Source organism: Chiroxiphia lanceolata, chromosome 9 (assembly GCF_009829145.1).
Source record: "Chiroxiphia lanceolata isolate bChiLan1 chromosome 9, bChiLan1.pri, whole genome shotgun sequence".
NCBI classification, from domain to species: domain Eukaryota; kingdom Metazoa; phylum Chordata; class Aves; order Passeriformes; family Pipridae; genus Chiroxiphia; species Chiroxiphia lanceolata.
Genome location: NC_045645.1, coordinates 356,175 through 383,015, shown reverse-complemented (window position 1 = coordinate 383,015; position 26,841 = coordinate 356,175). Strand labels below are relative to the sequence as shown.

Here is a 26,841-nt window from a genome sequence, read left to right as displayed (position 1 = left end):
TACTGTGAAATAGATCCCATCACTGCAAAATCTTGACTGAGAGCCCAGCCTCTTCTCAGCACGGGTGTTTCTCAGGTAAGAGCAGACATCCAATTACTTCAGCATTCTAATCCTAAGTAGGATTTCCATTATCATTAATAACACCTGAATTGGTATACTTGAAAGAAGACATATAACAGGCAGAGGTGTTAAAAAGTATAATAATTGGATACCATTTGGGCAACTGAAATATGTTTTCTAGCAAAAGAGTGGTATTCAAACATATAGACAAGAAGGTATATGGGATAGTTTGAACACTGATTCACATCACAGGATGATTCATACTGCTATTAAAGCTTTTTCCTCAAACCCAGATTAGTTAGCATTTGGAAGCTGTAAGATATACAAAGCTTACTGTTTCCTCTACTTGAGCAGGCTGGGGGTGGAGGGAAGAAAGGGAAGAAAAACTGCAAAGTGCCACAGCTTCAAAAGAACAGTCTGCATTAGTGACATGTTCCTCCCCACAGTGGACAGCCACTCTGACAGCTGTAACAATGTGTGCAGGGAGATACCAACAGCTCGTAAGGTGGCAAGGATAAAACTACTGCACCATACCTGCTTTTCAGAAAAATTCCCTTGCTACCTAAGTCCCCATTATTCACTGGTTGTGACCAGTACTGTCATACTCAGTGGCACACTAGTGCAGGAAAGCATCTAGCTTCTCAGGATGTCAAAAGGCATGTCACAGCCACTTCTGGTTCACGTCCCACTTCAAAACAAAACTAGAGGGTGTGGTGATGGGAGAGGAACACACACACACTGAAACCACTGCAGACAAAAGTAAAGGTAAGCACCAACTCCGTCTGGGTGTGCCACGGAGTGAAGCTCAGTGCACCAGGAGTATAACCCAGCCACACAGCCTCAGGCAGTCACGCTGATTCATCTGGCAAATCATCCCACAGATTAACTAAATTAAAGATTGGAAAGGTGCTGCCAGGTCCATTTTACCAATACTGGTAGAACTGTTTTAAGTGCCAGAGGGACGTGTTTTTTACTATGCCAGTAAGCTGCCTCAGTTGTTCCTGGCTGCACAATGTATTGAACACCAAAGCAACCAAACGACGTGACTGAAGTTAAACTGCCCCACAGCATACTGTGCCATTTTGATGCAGCTACTTTATGCATTCTCTGAATCAGAATAAAGGAAATCAGATGGCTTGAATCCTACACAACTGGGAAAAAGCAGCTCGCTCCCAGGAAGAGGACAAACCCTGCATGGGGAGGGAGGAGGCTGTGTGCCTCATGGCCTGACTCAGCAGAACACCTGCAATCACCTCGTAGGGCTGAACGGGAAAGGGTAGGTGGGATGGAAGAATGTCCAACTCTCCCAACACTGCCAGATCTCTGAGATTGCAGCTGACAACTGTTTATCAACATAGTCTGTTACAAAAATATGTCTACACTGCACAGTGCCCTCTAATTCATTAGTTACCAGAGAAAAGTAGAGATGTTTGGACAGGACAATTTGCACTTCTCATTGGCAGTGGTTAGTTGTTTGACTAATTTAATGCCTTTGCACGGATATTGTGTATCAGTTATTTTAGCAAAGAAACATTAGAACTAATGAAACCTGCAGCTGCATGTGATTCACAAGACTCTGGCAGCACAAGCAGTGTCAGAGCTGCGAGGAAGCAACTTCAGTTTTGAGCCAGAGATCACTCAGCACTGAGCAGAGAGGTGCTTGCGCACAAGGGCTGCTCAGGGCACAGGTGCACACTCCTGTGCACACATACTGAGTTCTCAGATTTGTCTGTTCTTGTGCCAGATGCACCACTGCTGAGTCCACCTGTGTGTCACTCAGAGCTGTACTTCCCTTTGCAAAGTAAATTAATTCCATCCCTCTTGTGCAAGGACAACCAGAGGGCTTCTGATACCCAAGTCGGACGAAGAAATCTGTGCGCTACATAGAAGTTTTCAATACAAGTACTGAATTACTTTTTTTTTATCTTGAAATTGAAAGGGTCTATTTAGAAAATAAGGCCCTCTATGTCCTTCTGAGAAGCTTCCAAGAAAGTGGATTGTGGGGAATTGTGGCAGGAACAACTGAGTGGGTATAATGATACAGATGCTCAGATGGTCACTATGCCACTCACTCAAAAATCATATATATAGCATTATATGAAACAGTCTGTTCTGCTGTGACAGAGTAATTTCCACAAAGGTGGGCACAAGAAAAACCTTTAATATGAAACCTTCTCCAGGATAATGCTTTTCCTCACCAGGTCCCTTTATTTCTAATATCCTTTTTGGGCTCCAATCTACTTCACAACCGTCACGCTCAGCCTTCAAAGCCAGTGCTGTGCAGCGAGTGGACTGCCCGTGCTGCCAAACCTCACTGGAGTGGCACAGCGCGTGATGGTGCTCAGCAAAACTGCTGACAGGAGCTGGGAGCAGTGGCTTTGTGGGGGCACAGCAGGAAAGGCTGGTAGGGGGCACTTCCCTACGCTCTTCTCCCCCTCCTGACGCTGCTGCTAACTCCTGACAGGGCCCACACGGAGTGTGACCGACTGCTGGGCAGCCACCTGAGCCACTGGGCACCCGTGTCAGCCCCCATTCCAGCCAGGCCCAGGCTCCACTGGGATCCATGGCACAAAGAGCAGGCTGACTCAGCCAGAGTACGCTTGGGCCCACACACAGCACTCTTAACTGCAATGGTTTACAGTATAAGCTAAAGCACCTGTGGTGAAAGGAGGACAGTACTCAGTTCAATATTATGAGTTCTCATTACTGCCTTTTGGTTTTTGTTTTGTTTTAAAAGAAGAAATGAGGATATGTTAAAAAACACCAGGAATACACCTGTTTTGATCCTCCACAAGCAGAATCTTTCATTCCATATATGTAAAAGGTAAAACTAACCCCATTTCCTTAAGAGTCCTAAAGTGCTACAGGTGTTTACAGCCTAACAAAGACCATTCTACGTTAACAAGAGATTTCAACATTGTAGGGAACTGCACAGGGGTAGCTGGCAGAGAACAAAGAACATAGATGCAGAATAGCAACTAATATATGTGAATTTTACCACATACAGAAAAAATTACAAATGTTTTAGTAAATGCTGGAGTGAAAGATTTTCCAGTAAGCATGCCATGTAACTGCAAATTATTTCCTCCTGGAAACAGATTCCCATTTTAAGCTTCAAGTTAACTGTTTTAACAATGCATGCAAAGCTAACTTGTGGATACTTATACTTGCTAACACCTAATTACATGTTATAACTGTCAATGCAATTCATTCTTTTCACAGAATCAGTTAGGTTGGAAAAGACCTCTGAGATCATCAAGTCCAGCCTGTGACCAAATATCACCTCATCAACTAGACCATGGCACTGAGTGCCACATCCAGTCTTTTCTGAAACACCTCCAGGGATGGGCACTCTACAACCTCCCTGGGCAGCCCATTCCAGTATCTAATCACCCTTTCAGTGAAGAAATTCCTCCTAATGTCCAACCCGAACCTGGTGCAGCTTATGTCCTCTTGTTCTGTCACTAGTTCCTTGGGAGAAGAGGCTGATGCCTACTTGGCTACAATCTCCTTTCAGGGAGTTGTAAAGAGTCATAAGGTCACCCCTGAGCTGCCTCTTCTCCAGACTAAACAACCCCAGCTCAGCTGCTTCTCACAGCACTTACTCTCTAGACCCTTCACCAGCTCCACTGCCCTTCTCTGGACTCCAGCATCTCAATGTCCTTCCTGAACCGAGGGACCCAGAACTGAACACAGCACTCGAGGTGTGGCCTCACCGGTCCAGGGGGACAATCACTGTCCTAGTCCTGCTGGCTGTATTATTTCTAATATCAGCCAGGATGCCATTGGCCTTCCTGGCCCATGCTCAGCTGGTGTTAAGCAGCACTCCAGGTCCTTTTCCACTGGCAGCTTCCCAGCCCCTCTCCCAAGCCCGTAGCACTGCAGGGGTTGCTGTGACACAAGAGCAGGACTCGGCACTTGGCCTTGTGGAACCTCACTCTGTTGGTCTCGGCCCAGCCAGCCTGTCCAGATCCATCCAGGCACATTTTCAGTATTTTCACTTCAATACATGCGGTAACTCAGAAACTGTAAACTTGAGGTTTTATATATGAAAATGAATTTATTCTAGAACTCCTAGAACCAGCTAAGGAACCATTCAGATGTAAATTTAAAAGCTAATTAATTTCTTTACTTTCCTGCACAGAGAATCAACAGTTAGAGACTAATTTTCCCATAACGAAGATAAGACATTCCTGTCTAGACAGCACACTAACTCGAGGCCGAGAACTACCAACAGGGGCCCTTATGAGGTACTTCGAGTAGCGCTTCCTTCAACATCGCTCCATCAAAGCAACGGTTTCGAAGACGTGTTTTCCTTGCTCTTCGGACCTCAAATAACGCGTGAAGCCTTTGTAATGCTTTTTAATCGGCATTTCTGACCCAGCCCTACAGGTGCCCCTCCTGCCCTCACGCTGGGGCAGTGCAAGCACCGGGCCCTTGTTCGCGGAGCCGCCCCTTACCTGCGGTGCCTTCCTGGCGGGGCTCCCTCGGGGCAGCGCTGGGCTCGGCTCCGGGACCCCCTCCCGGCGGCGGGGAGGGCGCTGCCCGGGGCAACGATCCCTCACGAGGGAGCTCCTCTCTGGCCCGGGCCCCTCACAGCCCGGGCCCCTCACAGCCGGGGCGCTCGTGCGGCCTCAGGGGCGCTCGTGCGGCCTCAGGGGCGCTCGTGCGGCCTCAGGGGCGCTCGTGCGGCCTCAGGGGCGCTCGTGCGGCCTCAGGGGCGCTCGTGCGGCCTCAGGGGCGCTCGTGCGGCCTCAGGGGCGCTCGTGCGGCCTCAGGGGCGCTCGTGCGGCCTCAGGGGCGCTCGTGCGGCCTCAGGGGCGCTCGTGCGGCCTCAGGGGCGCTCGTGCGGCCCGCGGGACCCGCCCGGGGAGGCTCGGGATCCAGCACGCTCCGCGAGCTCCGCCCTCTCTTAAGTAGGTAAAGATCAACCCCTGCAAACATTTGTCCACGCCCTGTCCCTTCTCACAGCTCCCCAGCACGTGGGACCACGCCCGAGGCCCGCTCGCACTACGGAAGGCGCTCTGGGCGCTGCCCTCAGCTCCGCCTTGGGTCAATTTGTTGCTCCCCAAGCACAGCTGGGCTGGCGGGGCCCAGGTGAGCGGGGCACACCTGCGGGCACCGGGCTGAAGGTGGGCCCAGGTGAGCGGGGCACACCTGCGGGCACCGGGCTGAAGGTGCCACCACAGCAGCCCTTGCAGGAGGTTCGGGCCAGACCCAGTTAATATTTCCCAGGAGCAGCGCTCTGATCCCAGAGGGAATGCTGCTGTTCCGCACAGAAAAGGGGAAATGCTCCCAGCTGTGGCACCGCCCGGGGTTGGGCTCCAGGGGCAGCCCCGAGTGCCCCGCAGCCCACAGGCGCTGGCTCTGAGGGGCAGCAAAGGGAGCACGACGTTTATTGAAGGTATCGGTTCACGCATTAGTAGGAACACAGGACCACTTCAGGAAAGGTTATCAGAAATACAAATATATTAAGTAATGTCAGACATAAACCACTGTCTGTTCCACTTTTGTACATGCTAAATGTATTTTTTTTCCCAAGCCTGGCCATACTGCATAGGTATGGTTAGTAGCCCTCTTTCTTTTGGCAGAGTGTTCTGTACAGACTGACTTGGCCCAGCATTGGCATTTGAGAATAGAAATCATAATGAAATTTAAAAAATAAAAAGGAAAAAGGGGGAAAAATAAAAAGACATATGAACCTCCTACCTAAGCTCTGTTTGAGTCTGGCAAGCTAGGTTGGAAGCTGATATTATCCTTATGGCCAAAAGTAGAATACAATGGAAGCCTTCTCCAAGGAGAGAAAATTTACAGCTTTTATTAGGTCTTACAGATAACCAGGGTAGGCTTTAATAGTCACTGTATGGACCAAAAGAGATATACAATTAATGCAAACATGTTATATTACTGAACTAATATTACCACAAAAATTAAAAAGACTTCACCAGACAAAAAGACTCCTTTTATCTGGCTAATCCCAAGAGAGTTTTTTAATTGTTTACAAATAGTCTTCTGCAGTTGTAGAGCTGAGGCACTACAGACAGGCATCAAAAATCTCATCCAAATTCCCAGCTTTATATATCCTATGACTAAAGTAAAAAAAACCAAACAAAACCAAAAACAAACCCAACACATTTCCATACAACTTCAATCTCAAATTTCTTAAGTCTCTTAAATTTGTCTTAAATTGGTGGATATCAAAAACTATTAACATACTTTCTCCTGAGGATAAGTAGCCCCCAAATAATTTTTTTAAGTATACCTGAAATACATCAATAATTTACAAACACATGTCAGGGTTAAATGATTGATAAGTACACAAGTCTTTGGTAAATAATAACTACTCTGTTCTTTACTCAGTTAAAAAACTTAATTAATTTTTAAATCTAGATTAACTGATTTGTTTAATAATTATTTCTATAATGAATAAGGCTCACATGACACAATGCTGAGTGGGATGAATGGCTGTATGTAGCAAAACCTGAATGATGTTTTCAGGCTACAAATCTTGTTAATGCTAAGTTCCTGCTCTGGCTTGTTTTATTTTTGTGCCCTTCAGCCAGCCCCAGGAAGCTGGATCTGAGTGAGAGCTTTCAAATGAACTACATTTCCAACATGTAACCATGTCAGCAATCTAGAAAATACTGTCCACTGCAAGGATACATTCCACAGTAGGTACTGGATTGCATGCTAAAAACTACAACAAACCAATTAGGTTAAGTTTGAAACAATACATTACAGCTGCAGTAATTCCTAAAATGTCTGCCTTACCACTTGTGCAGTAAAACAGAAGAACTGTGCACTATGCATGCTTGGGCAGCTGGAGATGACTTCCTGCTCCCAAAGGAAACCTAAAGGCACAGGGTATGGGTAATGTGACCAAAAATCTGGAAACAAACATTGGCTTCCATTTTATCACAATAATGCAGTTAGAAAGGCAATGCTTAACTGATATTTTACTGTTTGTCTACTAGATGCCTTTGCTTTGGCTAAAACATACTATATCATGTCCTTTAAGAAAAATAGCAGCATTAAATAGATCTTGTCATTTCAGAGGAGAAATAAAAATATGTCTGCTTTAGGTTTGGCTTACAGAGTTTTGGCTTTTATTTTAAACATGTCCAAGAACTGATCATATTATTTTCAATGCCTGTTACAGTTTTACTGTTCTACTAGAGGTTTTTAATTATCTGCCTTGTTAAAGGATCAATTACACTTGAGACAATAAATAATATAGTTTACAATAAATAATTTTCATGTCAAAGTATTATACTTACAAAATAATGTAATACTGTAATAGAATCTTCAAGATCAATTCCATTTTATATATTCTGCAGCAAAAATAACATTTCTAGTAGGAAGGAATTACTTATAAACCTAGCAAGATCTACACATTCACATGTGTATGTAAACAACAAGATTTATTATGTTCCCAGAAAAGCTATCCTTTTACAGTAGGTTTTAAGCTAAATTTTATTATAATATGATGGTAGGAAATATATAACCGTGTTTATATTTAGCTTCATCACAAATTTTAAACTGAAAAAAAAAAAATATTGGTGCTATTATTTACAAACAGCAACTTTCCTTTAACTTCACAAGTGACTGTATCTGTGTGTGAACAAAATGTTAGGGCGAGGCATTCCAGATGAACTGCAGCTAAGTTTGGATGAGGATGATTTCAGGATGAACAGTGAAGGTCCTGGCAATAAATACCTAGAAAGGATATGAAAAATATAGCAGAGTTTACAGACAAAGCAACATTCAAGAGCAAAAGAATTACTGTTTATGCACCATACCTTATAATTGTTGTATGCAAGAAACTGGGTACAGTAAATGCTGTTTATAAAACACGGAGGGCAGTAGGCACAAGCTAACTCAGAAAAGGAATCTAAACTCTGAGAAACTCTTTGCAAAATTTCAAAATGTTGTATGAGGACCAAACAGCTTTCTAGACCTTTACGTTTCAAGCCATCTAACAAATAAACAATGAAACCCTGTGTAACACTACTACCAAAAATTTATACTTCGACCAATAGTCTTTGTTATTATAGTGCTATTTATTTAATTTAGACTAGGCAAAAACTGCAAGTGGCATTAAACAGCTTATAAAAAGTTAAGTTGAAAAAAAAAATTATTAGAGAAGAAAAAAGATTTTCAGCTTTGGTTTCCAGCTCTAATTCTCTAAAAATAGACATGTTATCATCACCACTCTTGTAAAGGAAGAAATGATGCTACACCTCGTAATTCACGTCAGTGACTATTTATCTTTTAAATTCAGGCAACTGTATAGCTTGTATTTCATATAATACTACAAACAATAGTTCATCGTATGCCTAACATTAATTCTTAAATATTTTCATGGTATAATTACCTAATTGTAGAAATCATTAAATGAGCACAGTTAAGTGTGCAAAAATAACATCCATAGTAATTAGAATTTCACATTCAATTATGTCAACGTTAGGAAGGATTAACACAACAAATTGTATAAATCATTGCTTAAAAATTGTTGTACAGTTCTAGTGAATCATATGGGCTAATGATGAATAAGTTAAAAGACTGATCACATGGACAGAAACAGCACCACAGTGTCAGCAGGAGACTGTACAGAGCAAACGTACACAGGAGGTTTGCTGAAGCTTGAGAAAAAGTTTTATTATAAAATATTATCACCAATATATTTTTAAACAATTTGCAAAAAAAAAAAAAAGTCAGATTTGGAATGGGTTGATGTTGAGCTTGACAGTTCACTATGTCACCAGCCCGAGTCCTGCCTTAGCCTGATGATACAGTAAAAAACTCTGATACTTCCCAGGGTTACTTGCCATGTGATAGATAAGATCACTTACCAACATGTAAGGACCTAGCAGTAGATGTTCTGGGCTTTTTTTTAATTTTACAACACAGGTGAATTTATATAAATATTAAAGTCTGACTTTTTATACAGCTTGATTTTAGCTAATTTTTTAAGAGATTTTGGCATATTTTTTGAGCTCTTCCATTGTTTTATTTACACTTTTAATTTTTTGATGAAAAAAGTGTCATTAATAAACATTTCAATGCTCTTATTCAGGAGCATTGTATTCTTCATGATATACAGTGGATTTACAGTTAAGAGATAGGATTCAGAATAAATTTAATTTGTTCTCAGTTTTCATTATCTTTTTCTCTTTCCCTATACAAATAAATTTTCTCAGCTAAAGAGGTACCTATGTGTAATATTTGAAAGCTTTAGTTTCACATACTTTGTTTCTTAATCACAAGCAAAATAAAAAATTGGTTAGCGCTCAGAAAAAACAAAGTTCTTCAAATTAAATTTTATAAAGTCTTGAAAAAATTGACTTCTCATACATTTATTGAATTATACTCTGATCTTTTCTTGCACCATACAATTTTATGGCGAGTCAAGAAAACTATTATTAATAGTGCAGATTCATTAAAAACAGAAACTTAAGTGAAATAGTACTGTGGTTTTCCCATTTCTAGAAAAATATTTCATTACCTTACAATTGTGGACCATAACAGGTAAAAGCGTTTATTTCCATATGTATCCTTCATTTCACAAATTCAGAATATCAGTAACATAGCATATTGTTGTACTCAGCTAGAGATGAAACATTTGTGGAGACATATAAAAACTGTAACTTCGATCCATCAGAGTTGTCATGACACTCCATTACTGATACTTCATATAAAAAGGGCTTAAATCCCTCTACCCTGTGAAATTTATGAATAAATTCCCTTCAAGCATCCAAAGGAACACAGAAACTGGAGATGAGAGTTCTCTTGGACCACTCCTTTCATTGCTTTCCAAATGCAAGCCTGTTAGCTGCAGCACATTAATCTGAGCAGTTTGAATAGTTTGTGGTTGGTCATGATGTAAAATTTTCTGCAGCATTAACAGTAAAAGCAATAAAAACTTCAGGGTTGAAGATTTTCTAGTCTTAGCTAATCCAAATGACTTTACCATACTCCTGCTCTAGCTGAGTAGATGGTAATATTGAATATGATTTGGTTTGTGGCTAACATACTTCTACTATTGCTGTGACCAAACAAATTCAGTTTCTGATTGGTTTTACATTAAGTTAGAGTGTCTTAAGATCCACATGTCAATAACAAATGGGTTCAGTGTATCAAGTAACTAATCTGAGCTATATCAAGTAAGCAATTAAGTCATAAAATAAGTTTAACGGATAATATATCAAAAGTTTGCTTTTCACATAATGTTTAACTCATAAAGCCCTTCTATGAAATAATATATATAAGATATTTTATATAAACAAAACATTTGTAAGTTTATATACACAATAATTAAAATTGCCATTATGGATAGAATTTGGAACCTAAGTAATTTGAAACTGATATTTAATTCTCCACCTATGACTGTTTAATCCCAAATCATTGACTTCCACAGTTGGAGCATTTCCAGTAATCCCTGTACTGACAATATTATAATCCCTGTTGTATCCAGTTGGAGAACTAAACCAGCCACTGGAGAATCGGGTAAGTGCCAAATAATTCTTTTACTATATGATGCTGTTTTGCAAGGTTTGAAAATATATTTATGCTCTGTAAGATGAAATAATAAAACTTTCAGCCTATAGGTTTTGGAAATGAACTTTGCAAACCTGTGCAATACAGTAAATGAGCTGGCACTTACCTGACCCTGGGCTGGAGCTGTGCCCCTAAAGCATCCCACTGCGAATGTGGAGCCACAAGTGTCTGACATGTTAGGATACCTCTAGGAATGCAAATCTGGAAACAGTGACTTTGAGGGATCTGAGAAGGGGAAGAAAGGAAATTTTCAGTTCACTTTATGGAAAGCCTTTGCTGCAGCTAATTAGGCAGTGGGCAATCAAGAGTTTAAAAAGTGCACTTTCACACAAGATCTGTGTGTCAAGTCTTCCTTTGGTGGCACTTCATAAGTGGGCTGGTGAGATTGGAATGACTGAAACCCAGGAGCAAGGGAAATGTTGGGGAGTTTGCTTTTTTTTCCTTAAATACAGAGCGAACCAGGCTTATAGAAAAGTGGAGTGGTAGCAACACAGACTGAAACCTGTTCCAATACTATCCATTACACTTACAGTATTCAAATTTATACCTTGTATCATCCCAGTGGTGCCTAATCCCAGTTGGGGATCCTCTGGAATCTGATGAGTATTTGTAAACTACCAGCAGGCAGCGTTTACAAAGCTGTACTATTCGTTGGCAACACTGCAGTTGCTCAGGAGTCACTACCTCTGTGCTTTTACTGAACATGGTTTCCCAAGAGCTCCTGTTATGGAGAAAGACACAAACTCATGTTTTCTGTCACAAATTGCAATCTAAGAGCTTTATATCAGATTTAACAGCAGAGGAACAAGAGAAAAGCATGACCTTGCCTGCGTACAGGAAAGGTCTGTACAGTTTAACACAAATACTGGCAAATGCTGAGTCCAAAACACAAATTAAGAAGTTAATCTTCGTATGGGAAATGTCCACTGCCATTTTTCACTTGGTTTGTTCCCTTAAGTGTTTATAGAGCCATTACTTATGTTTAGCAGATAAACATTTACTGTCACATAATTGTCTATGTGTCTTACAACAGGAATAACAAAAACCACTTATTATTTTTAACAGGTTACCACCTGAATGCAAATGTGATATTAAAGGAGTTAATAAAAGTAACAAATTATTTCTAAATGTCTTCACAGCATAATAATACTCTTTTTTTTTAAGGGCGTGACACTAAGAAACAAACACGAAATTCATTTACAGGAGATTAGTACGTGCTCTGCTTCCTTATCAAAAAAAATCATATGAGGAGAGTCTCTTGGTTTTCTCATTTAAATACTACTTATTATTTCATCTGGTCATATGGGGTTGGTCTGCTACAATTAAGTGCAACTTGAAAAACACATCTGTAGAAACATTCCTTTTGTTTTCTTAAAAAGACATTTCTCTTTGAAAAGGAACCCACCAAACCCTACCACACTAACATAAAGCAGGTATGTTTTAGCACAGAAGACTACAATGGTTTTTTGCATACACCTCAACACTCCTGTTTGTGCAAAATTCTGACCAAATTACAGGTCATTCCATCTGTTTTAAAAGGCAACATGGTCCCTGTAAAGACTTTTTTTTTGGTCAAATTATTATCCAGCAGCACAGATAGTTTGTAAGCTTGAGGTTTTTTGTTTGTGTATGAAAGAAGCACTTCACAGAGTGAGGCAAATTTACTGCATCTGGCCTCAACATAGCATCTAAGATGACTGAACCTTGTCCATGGAGATCAGCAGTAACAATGCTGGTATAGACAGTTTGTCCTCAAAGCAACGCCAAAGAACCAGCAAGCTTACTGCTGCCTAGTTAGATTTTTTAAACGAGCTTGTGTTTCACTGTGAGGGTGGGGAGACACTGGCACAAGTTGCCCAGGGACACTGTGGATGCCCCAACCCTGGCAGTGTTGGATAAGGCCTTGAGCAACCTGGTCTAGTGGGAGCATCCCTGCCCATGGCAGGGTGACCTATAGGGTCCATTCCAACCCCTTAACATTCTGTGATCCTATGATTAGGTTGGCATTTGACCATTAATGACTAAAAGATAAGCTGTATGTATAGCTAAGCCATTTGTCAGCCTGGCTCCTCCAGATGTCACCTTCCAGCTGAAACTGTTCAGTCCTACAGAATTTTCATTGCAAACATAATTTTCAAGTGATGCAAGCATTTCTCCTTAATTTTTATTCATACAATTAATTAAGAAGTATTGTTTGTTACAAATATATTAATCTATAATACATATATAACAGATAAAAACTGTTTAATTTCACAAACTGAATAATCAGAGAATCATTTAGGTTGGAAATGACCCCTAAGATCATTGCGTCACAGTACTACTTGAACAGCTACTATTTTCTTTAATACATTTTTCTCAATTCAAGTTCAAGGGAACTTTCCACATGTATTTTTATCTGGAAATTAATCCATTGTCTTCATTCTTTCCTCATGAAGTCATGTGATGGTTGGTAGAAAGTACTAAGATGAAGTTCTAAGTATTACATTCATTCAACAGATTCACAGTGCTACACATAATTATATTATAATTTAATCCATAAACCTCAGAAGTCCTGTAGAAGAAACTCTCCTGATAAATTCCTTAACTTCTGGATTTTAAGGTCTGTGATTCCTTTCCTACAGTTAAGAGGAATTTTGTCAGTGAAAAATAATATGTGGCCTGCTGTAACTATGGCTGACTACAAACACAGTGCTGTCCTGTTACCCTGATAACAAAGGCTGACATTTGGACACATAAATGTGACTTTTAATGGGCTTTCATAGAAATGTGCCTGTGCAACCTCCTCCATATGCTACACAGATTCAGTTTATTCTCCATTATACTGCAGTCAACAGGGATCAGAGTACTGTTTCCTAAGTAAGCTTAATTTGTTGTGCTATAACTTTAGTTTCCATATATTAGTAAGAAATCATGGAGTCCTCACCAGACCAAATAAAGACTAGTACACTTGATTGTGCAATATGGTCAATTATGTTCAATATGGTCAATTATGTGTTAGTCTTTTTCTAACCATCTGAAGTCAACAATTTGTCTTATTAGTTTTAATTGTTTATTATACAGTAAAACAAATGTAGCTTTATGAAACCATCTACATCCCTTTTTTTTCTCCTGAGATTTTCATTTTTCATTCTTTTTACCAAAATAGCACATACCAAGCAGAGATCTAATGATCAAGAGGAAACCTTAAGGCTATTAGCTCCTGTCTTCTCCCAAGACATATATCTTATGAATAGTTAACATACTGCATTGCTTAATATATTTTCATATAGTCATGCTGTTTCTGAATCAGCACATTAATACCCCTTCCCAACACGTTTTCCCAAATTCTGCACATGCCCTGTGTTTATCCCAGTCTGTTCTTTGAGATGGTACATTAGGGCAGTGATGAGAATTGGCCTCTGTGCTGCAGAGGTGCTGTCAGGAGTTCTCAGCTCTGCCTTCCACGGCCAGAAGGTGCTTCAACTGAATAAACAACAGACTGGGAAGGTACAAACAGCCTCTTTGTTTCCTTCCACGAATTAGGTACTGAGTGTATTACATGCAGAGTGATCTCTACCCATGCTGGATATTTGTATATTACTTTTACTTTTTTTTTTTTAATCTTTTACATAGCAACTCCTTCTACAAGGAACTGGATCTTTGCCAAAGAATAGCTCCACCTTGGAGTCAGCTGAGTCTTGTTCTGCATGAACAAAAAATCCAAGTCTCCCTTGAGCTCTTCTGCTGGCTCAAAGACTCTTACCTCAGGGAGAACATTTCATATTCTGCATATACTTGGGCTTCCACCAGTATGGGAAACAGTAAATGTAATAAAGCACAGAAATTTGAACTCATTATTTGTAAATCACAGAAGTGACATTGCATTTGGCATGAGGTGTCAGATGCACTTGTGACTGAACTCTTCTGAGTCTGGAGCTCAAACAGATGTGACAATGATTTCTGTTGATGGCAAGTCCATGTTGGACACAGTGGTCTGGCCTGAAAATCATGCACCATCCCATGGAAGAGTTGACTTAAGGCTCAGATATTTTGAAAATTAGATTATTTTCCCTAGATTATTATATTTGTAAATACATAACTAAATACTGGATTCCACTTGTGAAAAGGTTGGCCTAGATTATTAGATTTAATTACACTATATCTTTAGATGCTGTTAAAACAAGTTCACTGTATTACAGTATTCTCTTGAATAAAAATCAGCAAAAAAGTATGCCAGCATCGACTGTAATGTTGAAGTTATGAAGAAGGCTAAGAAAAGAAAAATAGGCTTACCCTGAATTACAGAAACAGTTCCATAGGCCTTGACCACGGCTCCAAAGCAAGCGATTAAACACGCGGTTAAACAGACGGTAGAGATGCAAACTTTCCACGTCTGGAGCTTTCCACACGTGCTGCAGAACTGCACGAACACCTGTCCTGACTATATCCAAAACCTAGGAAAGAGTATTCCAAGTAAATTAAAGCAAAGGCATATTGCAAAACCGAAAACCAGCTGATGGCTGACTGACTGCACACACACACACACAGATGACTGCAGAGCTACAAATTCCCACAGATGTCTGGGTTTCATTTCTGTGCATTCATCAGCAAACTTTTATTATATGCTTTTTCTGTCAATAACATTTTGCAAAGCCAAATCAAAATATTTTATTTTTATTACAGAAAAGTTAATTTCTATTTTTTTCAGTCCGTTCAATACTAGTTAATTTAAATGACAAAAAGAGTTTAAAAAGAAACAAAATGGACACAATTACAGACTAGAAGCAACTTAACTAACAACCCAAATATTATATATCTTCTTTTCTCACCCCCTTTTAAAATATCCTCTATTTTACAAAGAACTAAAATGGCCTGAAGAGCTACAAACTGCTCAGTGTTACTCTGGATCAAACCATATTAGTTTAGTTGGCAGGAGATAGTGCAGTAAAATCAATAAGTGAGAAAATGATCAGCAAGATATTTAAAACAGCCACATTTATAGAAATGTCATGGATTTATTCTACACAGACTACCTTTAAATGTAAGTACATGCAGATGTGGGAGAAGAGCTGAGCTGCATTCTGTACAGCACAGGCACCAAGGCAGCTGCACCCCCAGCTCAGCACTCCTTTGGACACATCTCTGCACATCCCACGGAACTGAACTGGGGCGTGGGAGGGAGCTGGGACTCGCCTGTTTGAAATATCTGGATGTTCTCTGAAGTCGGGCCCCTATGCTCCCTTCACAACCCCCGGAGAAAAACAGGTTCCAGAGTGTCGTGGATTCTGACTATTCCCAGACTTACTGACAGCACCTAAATGGTTTTGTGCCCAAAGCAGCGTTTAGGCCTGACACTGGCACTCGGAACAGTGTCAGACCTGTCCTACAAAAAAGCCTACAGTGCATGTAACCAAAAGTCAGTTAAATCAACATAATTTCCTCTAAAGGAAACAGCCTCTCTGCCTCTTTTGCCTGACAGCATCTTCCAAAAGCCAGTCAGACTCGAGTGAGTGGTAAACAGATGGAGGTATTTATTGATTTGACATAGGATTTTGTAAATGAGAAAGTACAATGCTTTCCCAGGAAACTTTCAGTTATGGATGACAAACTGATTCACATGGTCTCTCAAAAGGTGAAAGAGATTTAGTGGAACAGTAAAGTATGGAAGCATGGTGTAGAATTGCAATTTTTTGGTTCTGCATAACAAACTTGTTTATAAATAGCCTGATAGGACACCATGAAGGAAACAAAGCATAAATAAAATGCTTGCAATAGTACAAGGAAGCTGTGTAGCAGTGCTTAATGGGCAGAAAATCTATAGATACCTAATAATGTCAGCCTTGATGAAATATGGGGTTTCCATGTTACTTAAGCTCTTTTTGAAGGCCTAGAATTAGTTTGCATGCATAGGTCTTGCACTTAATCCATGCACATAAAAATCCAATGCAAATACAATACTGTCATCTCTGTTGGGAATCTTTATGCATGCAGGTGTCTAGCCCACTAAAATTCACACCCACAGTCGTCTCCTCCCAAAGAATGAGATGGAAAGAGGAAGAAATTATAACCTAAGGATGCTTATCTTTTTTTGTGACAGCAGGAGCTAAATCCAGGTTTTGGATTGCCCCATGCCTGAGGAATGGGTCCAGACTTTCAGACACTTCCTTAGCAGCATTAGCCTGTTGTCTTCATGCTTCTCAAGCACCTTTCCTTGTGTCTCACCTGTCTGAGGCTTTCCCACACAAATGGCAGGTATCTGTGGTTGTATCCACCCATTTGAACTAACTAAGTCCCTAAATTACGTAAGGATCAACCATACATTTCTTTGCAATGTTGCACTCCTAGTGGTAATTTACCTGCCTGGGTGGAACAGAACAATTCCACCCTGTATAGCCTCTCTCGCTAGTCCAATAGACATGAGCTAAGAGCAGTGATGCCAATGTAGAGCTTTTTCTTTTACTTTAGCACCTGGAGTTGAAGAAAACTAAGAACTGGGTATCTTAGAGCAAGCCACAGACTGCCAGGTACTCTGGGAAAAAAAATTACTTTTCTTTGTCAATATGCCAGAGCAGGAAATGTACCAGTTAATTGTCCTTAATTTACAAACATGGCCTCAATCATCCATTTAGGAAAAGAGACAAGGCATTGCACAAGGGCTGGAAATCACAAAACCTACATCTTCCCTTTTCTAAGTTAATTTCCCTAGCTTGCCTTCATCTTTCTGTTTACTTTAATTTACAACATTTACTTTAACAAAAGCAATTATCTAGGTGTAACGGAACAAGATGTTATGAAAGAGCATATTCAAAACCCTCTGGTAAGCATCAAAACACTTCTAAAGAAATTATGTAAAGTAATATAACATGAAGCAGTCATAACTCCCCCCCCCCCAGAAGTCTCTTTTTCTTAAAAGTCTTAGAGGTTAAATTTCTTTTTAGCATGCATTGACTGCATTGGTTTACTCTGAGCTTGCTTCTGAATGCCTCCTGTTCTTGTGCTGTAATTCTTGAATATTACACACTAAGAATATGAGCAGAAGTTTAATTTTTCTACACCATGCTCAATAATTGTTAAGCAAATACAGCTGTCAGGGATGAACACTGTGAAATCTAGTACATTGCCCAGATATTTTCTTTTTGTGTGTTAGAATTTCCCAGTAAGCATAGTGAAGGGGACTGAGATTCTGGTTTGTATTTCACAAAGTTGTGGAAAGGTACCTTTGAGACATATTCCTTACATGCATAAATATTCTCCACCTTGTGCTCACTTCTCCTTCAGCCACCTCATTGGAATATAAAACATACTTCTTTCAAATCAACAAAAGACATTTGGCAGTCCTCAGCTGCAATGTCATTGTCAAAGTTAATCCGTTTTTATAAACTACCCTTCCAAGAATAACTATCTGATTGCTTGAAGGGATTGAGGTTAAAAGCAGTTGAAAAAAAAGGCAAATCATTTCCAGTGCAAGCAAAGATGAAGGGCTCTCTAGTGCTTCAGGAATGATAAGTCTCCTAAGTTGTAAAAGATATCCTCACAAGAAGAGCAAAAAGTCCCCGTTTCTGGTTGTGTAGTTTTTGTGAGTAACAACCTGGATCAATGTGTGTCATCCTGATCCTACATGTACCCCTGGTTTAACAGGACTGCCAGTCAAATAAAGGGCAGAACCTCCCTTTATTGTGGGCTTTCTGAAATAATTAAAGGAGAAAATTCTTTGCTTGGCAGGTCCATTTTTTATTCAATATAATCTATTCTAATACTGTGGGTCAAAAACTCAAATAGCCAAGTGCAACATCACTAACTCTGATGGAGTTTTAACATGCTTGGTCTGAAACTGCTGACTTGTTTCACCCTAATGAATCAAACCTGCTGACTCAATACACTTCTAAGAATGTTAGATAAAATTAGGTATTTAAGCTACTAATAATTTATTTGTTTCCTTTTCTTTCAGCAGATTAAGTTTTTAAGAAATTCGTTTTTAAATTATAATCCAGGATAATCATGCTTCTCCAAATATGGAGCAACATGATTTCCTACAATAGAATTAATTCATATATATGTTAGTATCAATAGCCAGGATTGCAGCATCTCAAGTCACTCCCAGCTACTGCTAAACACCAGTAGAAACACTGCTGTGCATCTACTTCAGTTGACCTTCAGCAAATGAAATATGTCACTTACTTTTCGTTGCTTTGCTGGATCCAGTTTTGACAACCAATAGGATGACACTTTTGGTTTATGATACTTCCAATTATCCATAATCTGTAATCATTGTAAAACACAAGATAAAAAATACAAAAAAAACCTACTGAAAGCTGGTATTTCGTTCATGAGCATTCCTAATGCTTAAAATTGTGAACCTCTAAAAGACCACTGTGAGAAGAAGTTTTCTCTAAAATAAATAGAAAAATATTTGCAAATTTATGGGGGGGAATGTTTGCAAAGACATGTGCAATGTTTGTGTTTACTCCTGCCCTCTTTTCTACCCGGTTTAGACAGCCATACACTGCCAAGCAGTCAGAAACCTGTCTCGGGTGACTCGGCTCCGAGTCCTTGAACACAGCAGTAAGTTCAATAATGCACAACTGCTCATCTGTTTAACTAGTGAGGGGGGTGTTGCATAGGGGATATTAGGTGTTAGCTGGAGAACATCTTTTCTCTCAGTTATTGTGCATCAACTGCAATACTCCCCTTTTACGAGGTCTGAGCCCACCAAACAAGCTCAAGCTGCAAACGTACACTTTCACTGTCATTTTGTTATTGTTTCTTTCTGCTCCATTCCAGACCTGACACAAGTTCTGCCTCACGGACCACCAGTATACCATTCTTTCTTTCCTTCCCTGATGAGGTATTATTTGCCATCAGGAGGGGTTAAGGCCAGCTGAGTTTATATAGAATTCTGCACTAGGAAGTGCACTTCTAAGCCCAGTGCCACTGTGTGAGGAGGCCCCTGCAGACGGAGCACACACACCCCTGGCACAGGAACACACACCCCTGGCACAGGAACACACACCCCTGGCACAGGAACACACACCCCTGGCACAGGAACACACACCCCTGGCACAGGAACACACATTTAATGAACCATTTGAGTTCTGCTTCAAGGATGAGAGACCCAATCTGCTGGTTAGGAATGTTATCTGCCAGCATCACACAAATCAACCATCATTAGAGGAGAAGTCTTTCCCACTGGGATGTAGTTTGATGATGTTTTCAACATTTTGAAAGCTCTCAGAGCAGAGGAGGTTTCGGGCCAGACAAGGAATCAGATGACTGACTGACTCACCACGGGCTGTGCTTACTGCACCCGGACCCAAGTGTCCATTTAAATTACTACATCCCTTCGCATTTCTTCTAAACTGAGAAAAGAACTTCTGTCTTAATTGTTTTCTTTTCCAACCTGGTGTTAGCTTCTTTGCACTAAATATTTAAAAGGGATTCAGATAGCATGTAATTTCTGCTTATATATCTTAATATTGGATTTTAATTGACCTTTAGTTGGGCACTGTTTCATGTCTTTGATAAACTGTGAGGCTCAGGACTGTGCTGGATGTGAGGAAGGCTAGGCTGGCAGACCAGAAGAGCCAAAAAGTGTGTGACTGGTGTTCTTTATGAGCAGCAAAGTTCCAGTCTGCCTTGCAGATACCATTCTGAGTGCTCTGCTGTGCACATCTGAGAGCAAATTAAACAAGTCAGGATCTGTTTTAACAAAATCAGATGAAATATTAATTGTGACATTCTTCTTGGCTTACTTAAAAGTTTTAACTTTCTCCACAATGAAAAATTGAATTTTCCTAACCTTCCTGATTGTTTCTCATATATTTTATAAGGACATAGGAATGCTTTCAGTGCTGCTTTTAAAGTCAGAAAGTATGCAAAGCTCCAAAGTTCCAAACTCTTCTGAATTATCCTGAGTTTTGGAAGTTTTAAGGCCAAAGGAGCTCAAGAATCATGGATTGAGCTTTTTACTTTGCTTCATTTCAGTGGTCTAAACAGTGTCTAGCCTGTTCTTTTTTCTTATTTATAGATACTCACATCTTCTATAATTAATTCAGATTCTTCATCTGTTTTTCCTGGGAACTTGATTCTCATGTCATTGATAAGGAGAAGAGTCTCTTTTGTCAAAGCAACTTCTTGCTCTTTTGTTTTCTGTTGCAGCAAAGACTCACTCTAAAAACCAATATGAAGCAGAGGAAAAATTTCAAGAGTGTCATTAAAACACATTATAAAGATGTTTGCTTGAAAAAAAAATTATAAATAGGGTGATATAAAATATATTCTTTAAATTTATAGACATATTATCTAAGACAGAACTAATATACACACGTGTCTTGTACATTAATGCATCACCATTACTTAGAGTTGTCAAGAAATTCAAGAAAAACAGTTCAAATGTAAGTTTGTTTGAAACAGAATACACAAATATATATTCAATATTTATGGTGCACACAATTTAAGTATAAATTTGAAATTTAGATAACAGACTTTGAATTCAAATTCAGCATTATGAAAAATATTATTAGTCACAAAAATGATCCTTTCAGTTTTTCACTTCAGCAATTGAACAGAAACTGGCAATATATCATTAAGCCAAGACTTCAGGAAGCATTAAAAAGTAAGGACACTTTGCTCCAGTTCTGGTCAGTCAGGGCTCTGACAGTGTCTTCAGTTGTCCAGAATTTTGTTTAAAATGTCAGTGCTTTTCATACCACCACTGATCAGAACCCCTGCAGTGTCTGTAAAAGACCTTCTCTGGAGGGTTCAGGGTTTTTCTTTAAAACATAAGATACTACATAGAAGTAGTTCTGATCCTCTTTCTTTACTTTTTAATTTTAATTTTTTTCAAGATGAAATTCAAAATTTTTAGGCATTTCTAAATCTTTGTATCTTGTAAAAACTACAGTACTTAAGAATATTTTTGCTTAAGCAATGGATAAATATTTCCAAGTACAAAAAAATACCCTGCAATTTGATACATATTAATGTGGCCGAAATAAGATAGCAAATAGTTCCAAATCCACTTTTGTTTATAACTGCTATAATAACATCTGTAATTTCCAACTGTAAATGGCTTATTCTAAACTTTGTTTCCATATCTTTAGAACATTTGGATCTCAGCAGCCTCCGAAAAATGGCAATATACTGCTCTTTTTTTGCCCAAAAGATAGATAAACTAACACTTTATCATGCACAAATGATTTCTTTTTAGGAAATCACAGTTTATCAATTTTAATTTTATTCTAACAGTAATATATATTATATTATTCTTAGTTGCAAAAATAATTATGGAGAGAGTTCCATTCAGAATACGGTGCTAAATTATGAGTAGTTCTTATCCATTTTGTAAGTAATTTTATTAACATTATTTTTAGGAAGTGTGACCTAAGCTCTATCACCCAGTGTAATTGTTCTGCATATCAAGATCATTTCTGTGGTGGAGCTTTCTCAATGAAAAAGGGAGTATAGTTTCTTACTAATGTTAATTTAAGCAAGTAGCCCATTTTTAATGTCAGATGGTAAGGGACGGTTCTTAATCTTTCAGTAATTTATATTTGATATAAAGTTAATGTGAACAGAAAAATCTATATTAGCCCTGTCTCATTAAACTCTCCGAGTACATCATGATGATAAAAGGGTACTTTTTAAACTGGAGATAGCTAATGCGATAAAAAATACCTTCAGCGCTTTGTTGTGAAGACACAATCTTAATGGCTTTCCAATTCTATTAACTGACTTTAGAGATGGAAAACTCTGTTAAGGAGTATTTCACAAGATGTCAGCACACAATTTTAAAAGGATCCTTTTTCATCATTTAGACAAAGCCTCACAGGCAAAACAGACAATGAGCGTTCTACTGGATAAAAATGATGATTAAAGATAGTAAATACTATGAAGCAAGTTAATTAGCATTACAAAAGGATTTCTCATAATCAAAGCTCACCACAATACAGAAAGGCTGCAAATATGGGTTAAAAGTGGCAATTTGTTTTGCCCCATCTGCAGTGAATGATGTGGGTGATGGAATATATAGGTGAGGCATCAAAGCAGGAACGGCAGGGCTGTGGCACCACATGCGGAGCAGTGTGAGCCTGGGCCTGAGCCCCACCAGCACTGCCCGGGGAAGTGAACGTGTGCTCCACCATGCAAACACAACAGCACAACTGCCTGGGCTGGGAAGACATGCCAAAGAGGATGACACTCTGGTAACAAAATGAAAAAATATAGATGGTTCAAAGTACATTGTGAAATTATAACTAACCACACAAATTCTAAACACCTAAAAGTGTTTAATCTGATTATTAATTATTCAGTCTAGTTGCTTATCTGTCTCAAGGAGAGGCTTCAAAATGAAGGAAGCTTTTATCTTCCCTTTTAAAGAAAGAAAATGACTTGCAGTTATTGCAGTGGCAAATCCTGAAGACAACAAGCACTACATAAATTTTCAATTGTTCACTGTGGCAGTAGAGCTCTACTGCAGTGGTATAGCATACATAAAACAAGTACAGGTGGAAAATTATTTACACCTTCTACAATGGACACCTATACAAAGTCTTACTAATGTTTTATTTTGGTACAGTGTATTTACCCTTGGAGTATACACTGGGTTTGGAATATTGATCTATTTTTGTTACTGTAAAGATTTTGAAGGTAAGTGCATCCTTATTTCAGAACCAGAAGCCCCCAAACAAATCACAGAAAATTTTTGAGAGAGGTAATGACCCTTTCTATCTTCAAAAACCTATTTAGTAGAGAGGGCTGCCCATTCACAAAAACTCTTCAGGCTTCCATTCTCACAAAATGTAACATCTCTACTGCTGCACCAGGAACCCCGAAACATCACAGTTAGCACTCACCCTGAGTCATAGACAGGTCTAGAGATCCTATATTCCCAAGCATCTGTCAAAATAACCTTAGGCTTTCTGACATGGTGAAAATTGGTAGTGTGTTTCTTGAGTTTTGGAGAAATGGAACACATTTTGAATGCAACTGCTGTGTTAACTCACCCCTGGAGAGTTCCCAGTCCCCAAGGTGGCTGTGTGAGAGACTCTGGCCGAGGATGGGCTGCGGTTCAAGGAGTGAGACCTGTTCACTGAGGATGTCCTCTGGAGCTGCAGAGGGGCTTTGGCTGAGCAGGGCCGGGGCTCAGCTGCCTGTGGCTGCACAGTGAGCACTGAGATGGAGCGAGGGCAGCTCACTGAGCGCCTCATGGGGCCTGGGCAGGACGTGGGGCACGGATATGATGGAGATTTGACAGTTTTATTGGAGGGCTTCCAGTTCATTCTCCCTGCGGACAAATTAAAGGAGTGAAGTAATTACTTACTATTCTCTTAATGCCCATTTTTCAGTCTTTGTAACTAATAACATACATGATCAACACGTGTGAACATATGTTGTACCACCCTGTATGATGAATAACAACTATAAATGTAGCAGTCAGTCATGTCAGATCCCCTAATAAGACATAATTTCCACACTCTATAAGAAGATTTATTTCTTCCCCATATTCAGCTTTAATCAAGTAGACTCCAGTCCTCTATAACATCCATAAGATTTATTAGAGAGGGCATGTGCCCTGTAGGTCAAAAAGTATGTGACTACTGAGTGTGACTTCCTGACCGTAAGAATATGGAAACAGGAGAGAAAATGTGCTCGATGGATCCCATATTTGCAGATCTGGCATCCCTCGTCTGCTCCTGTATAGCTGTAGTTTTTTAATTCAGTCTTCTGCTAAACAAATGCTATGAAAAATAACATTTTAGAAGCAGTACTACGCATGTGCAATGACGTTATGAAATTCTTTGAGACAATATACTACTAAAACAAAAAAATAACATGCTAAATCTATTAATTTAGAAAATACTTTAAAGAAAATGAAACAAGCAAAGCAGTGTTTACTCCTAAGATACAAATGTTGATACATTCTAAAATACTGAAGAATTTCATATAATTCATCATCAAACCCAGACTTACTTGGAAAAATGATTTAACTTACCTGATCGTTCCAAAGGTTTGTATTTATTTTCTTCAAGATCATATGAAACTTTTTTCTCTTTTTTTTCATTGTGATCTTCCTTTTCAGTTTCCTCTCCCGATTCTGACACACAGCTACCACTATCACAGCTGCTATCACTACTGTGGTTCTTAATTTTCCTTAAGGAATGTGCACTTTCTGGCATTGAACACAAAGGCTAAAGAAAAAGGGGGAAAAAAAAAAAAAGTACCTGATTCAGGCAGGTTCAGGCAGGATTTGCATAGCTATAAACCCTCCCAAATTAGACTGGAAGTTTGTTCTATATTTTAGAATAAATGCTTAAATATTTCATTAAATTGACTCCACAACAATCCTAATCTTTTTCACATGAAGAACAGCATAATATAGTAATGGGAGGGGGGGAATTATTTTATTTCAAGTATGACTTGCACTACCAGACATGTTGAATTATAGTTTAAAATCATAAATCAAGTGCTATAGAATGCTATTTACAATCAGTTTAGGTCCTTTGCTGATATTTGCAATAACTGAAGTTAGAGTTCAGCCATGATCAACATGGAGTAAAAAAACATGCCAAGGAACTTCAGCTGCTATACTTCTGAAAAAGAAAGTGATTAATAAACATCCTGCAGAGAGCAGAAACTGGAAGAATATAGAAAGCTGTGCTGGGTGTTCTTGGTGTCCCATATGCACATGGGATTCAGTGCCATCAGCTAATGAATCCTGAGCTATTTCCAAGGATACTGCAAGACAAAAATCAGAAAGTAGGAGACAGAGAAACTGATGCAAGAACAGAAACGACAAATGAAAATTTTCCTTCTTCCATCTGCCGTCGGTCAGACACAAAAAATGCAGTATCCTCCATTACCTCTATTATCCTAAGCAGGTTTAACTGGTCACCTTCTTTTCCTACACATTTTCTTTCCAGTAACTCTCAGCTGTAGGAAGCTATGCTGATGGCAACATCTTCCTAGTCATCAAATGGGTTGCAATTAAAGCTCAGATTTAAAAAAAAAAATCATAACTTCTGAATATACTTTGAGTCAGATTGAAATAGAAGAACTCTCAGGAAGAATTTAAACTTTCCTAATGTATTAACATAATGTAATGCACCTAGATTTATTAGGAGAGGTAACAGAAAAAAGCCCCAAAACATGCTGTTGCTGCAAGATACATTTTATAACTAAACATATGCTTCCTAAACTTCCATTCCAGACAAAGCAGGGAAGAGATTTCTGCCTAAAAAGTGACAGCCTGTTTATGCAATCCCAAGCTGTTACACTAGATAAAGAGAAGTTAAAGAAGAATATTCCATTGAGGAGAGCCCTGACAATTGCTGTTAGACAAAGAATACATTGCTATGTATTTGTCTATCTGCCAGAAGGACAGTGTGCCTTACTGCTTTCTTAAAAATAGCTGTCCTAACCATGAAGCACTGTGTATGATTGAAATACATTGATCAGACATTCCTGATGAGTTAGGCAAGGTATAATAAACATTTTCGGTCAAAACTCACAGAGGCTTTCCACTTATCATATACATGTTCCTCACACATTCTACACTAAACAGTAAGAACATCCTGACCAGGACTTCACATCAAACAACGCAAAAGAACAAAAAGAAAAGTTGAAGAATTAGGAAAAGCAATAAAGACAAATGATAGCTAGATCTGGGTTTAAACTGACCTCCTAAAGTAAGAGATATTTGATTGTTTAGCAAGTTTAATCACCTTGATTTTCTCCTTATGCTAACCTGATTTTTCTGTGACTAAACCCATCTGATCTTATGGCAAAGGATTGAAAAGGACAGTAATTGCTCATTTCCTCTCTACTAGCTGTTCTTTTCTTTGCCTAGCCCTTCATCCCACACACACAGGTACAGTGTGAGACACGGTAACCCCGGCAGTGTGGAGGTGAAAGGAGACCTCTAGAGGCTACAAATAAGCTGGACATTTCCAGAATGCATTTCTCAATCTACACAGAACTCAGCAACATTTTCACTGCAGGAAAAAAATGCCTGCATTCTGAGAAATTCTTGATTTTTTTTCTACACGGAGTTCCTAATCATGTTCAAATAAAAATAAGGCTGAAATTCCTGGCAATTATGGAACAGTTGTTTATACACACACACACACCCCTTCATATATAGATAGGTATGTGCAAGTGTAGATACTTATATATGTTTCTATGCAGGGAGGAAGATGAGGAGGAAAACACGTCTCCCCTGACTATTCCAGCTGTTCTGTACAGAGTTTT

The 26,841-nt window shown here is 39.3% G+C and overlaps 1 protein-coding gene across 9 annotated transcripts in view; it reads right to left on the bottom strand.

Annotated features, from left to right (window-relative positions):
* Positions 1 to 5,852: 5,852 nt before the first annotated feature.
* Positions 5,853 to 26,841, bottom strand: part of TTLL7 (tubulin tyrosine ligase like 7) — a 62,320-nt gene continuing 41,331 nt past the window's right edge. For 6 of the 9 annotated variants that reach the window (XM_032696132.1, XM_032696134.1, XM_032696131.1 and 3 more), the window contains 8 exons: positions 24,587 to 24,782; positions 23,598 to 23,878; positions 22,270 to 22,344; positions 20,629 to 20,763; positions 18,775 to 18,855; positions 14,890 to 15,050; positions 11,165 to 11,338; positions 5,853 to 7,776 (listed from right to left, as the gene is read on the bottom strand). In XM_032696132.1, the coding sequence (XP_032552023.1) occupies positions 7,656 to 7,776; positions 11,165 to 11,338; positions 14,890 to 15,050; positions 18,775 to 18,855; positions 20,629 to 20,763; positions 22,270 to 22,344; positions 23,598 to 23,878; positions 24,587 to 24,782 (1,224 nt within the window). In that variant the 3' untranslated portion in view covers positions 5,853 to 7,655. Of the gene's footprint in view, positions 7,777 to 10,723; positions 10,843 to 11,164; positions 11,339 to 14,889; positions 15,051 to 18,774; positions 18,856 to 20,628; positions 20,764 to 22,269; positions 22,345 to 23,597; positions 23,879 to 24,586; positions 24,783 to 26,841 lie in introns of all 9 variants that reach the window. The other 3 variants (XR_004358487.1, XR_004358488.1, XM_032696137.1) reach the window with 3 other exon arrangements.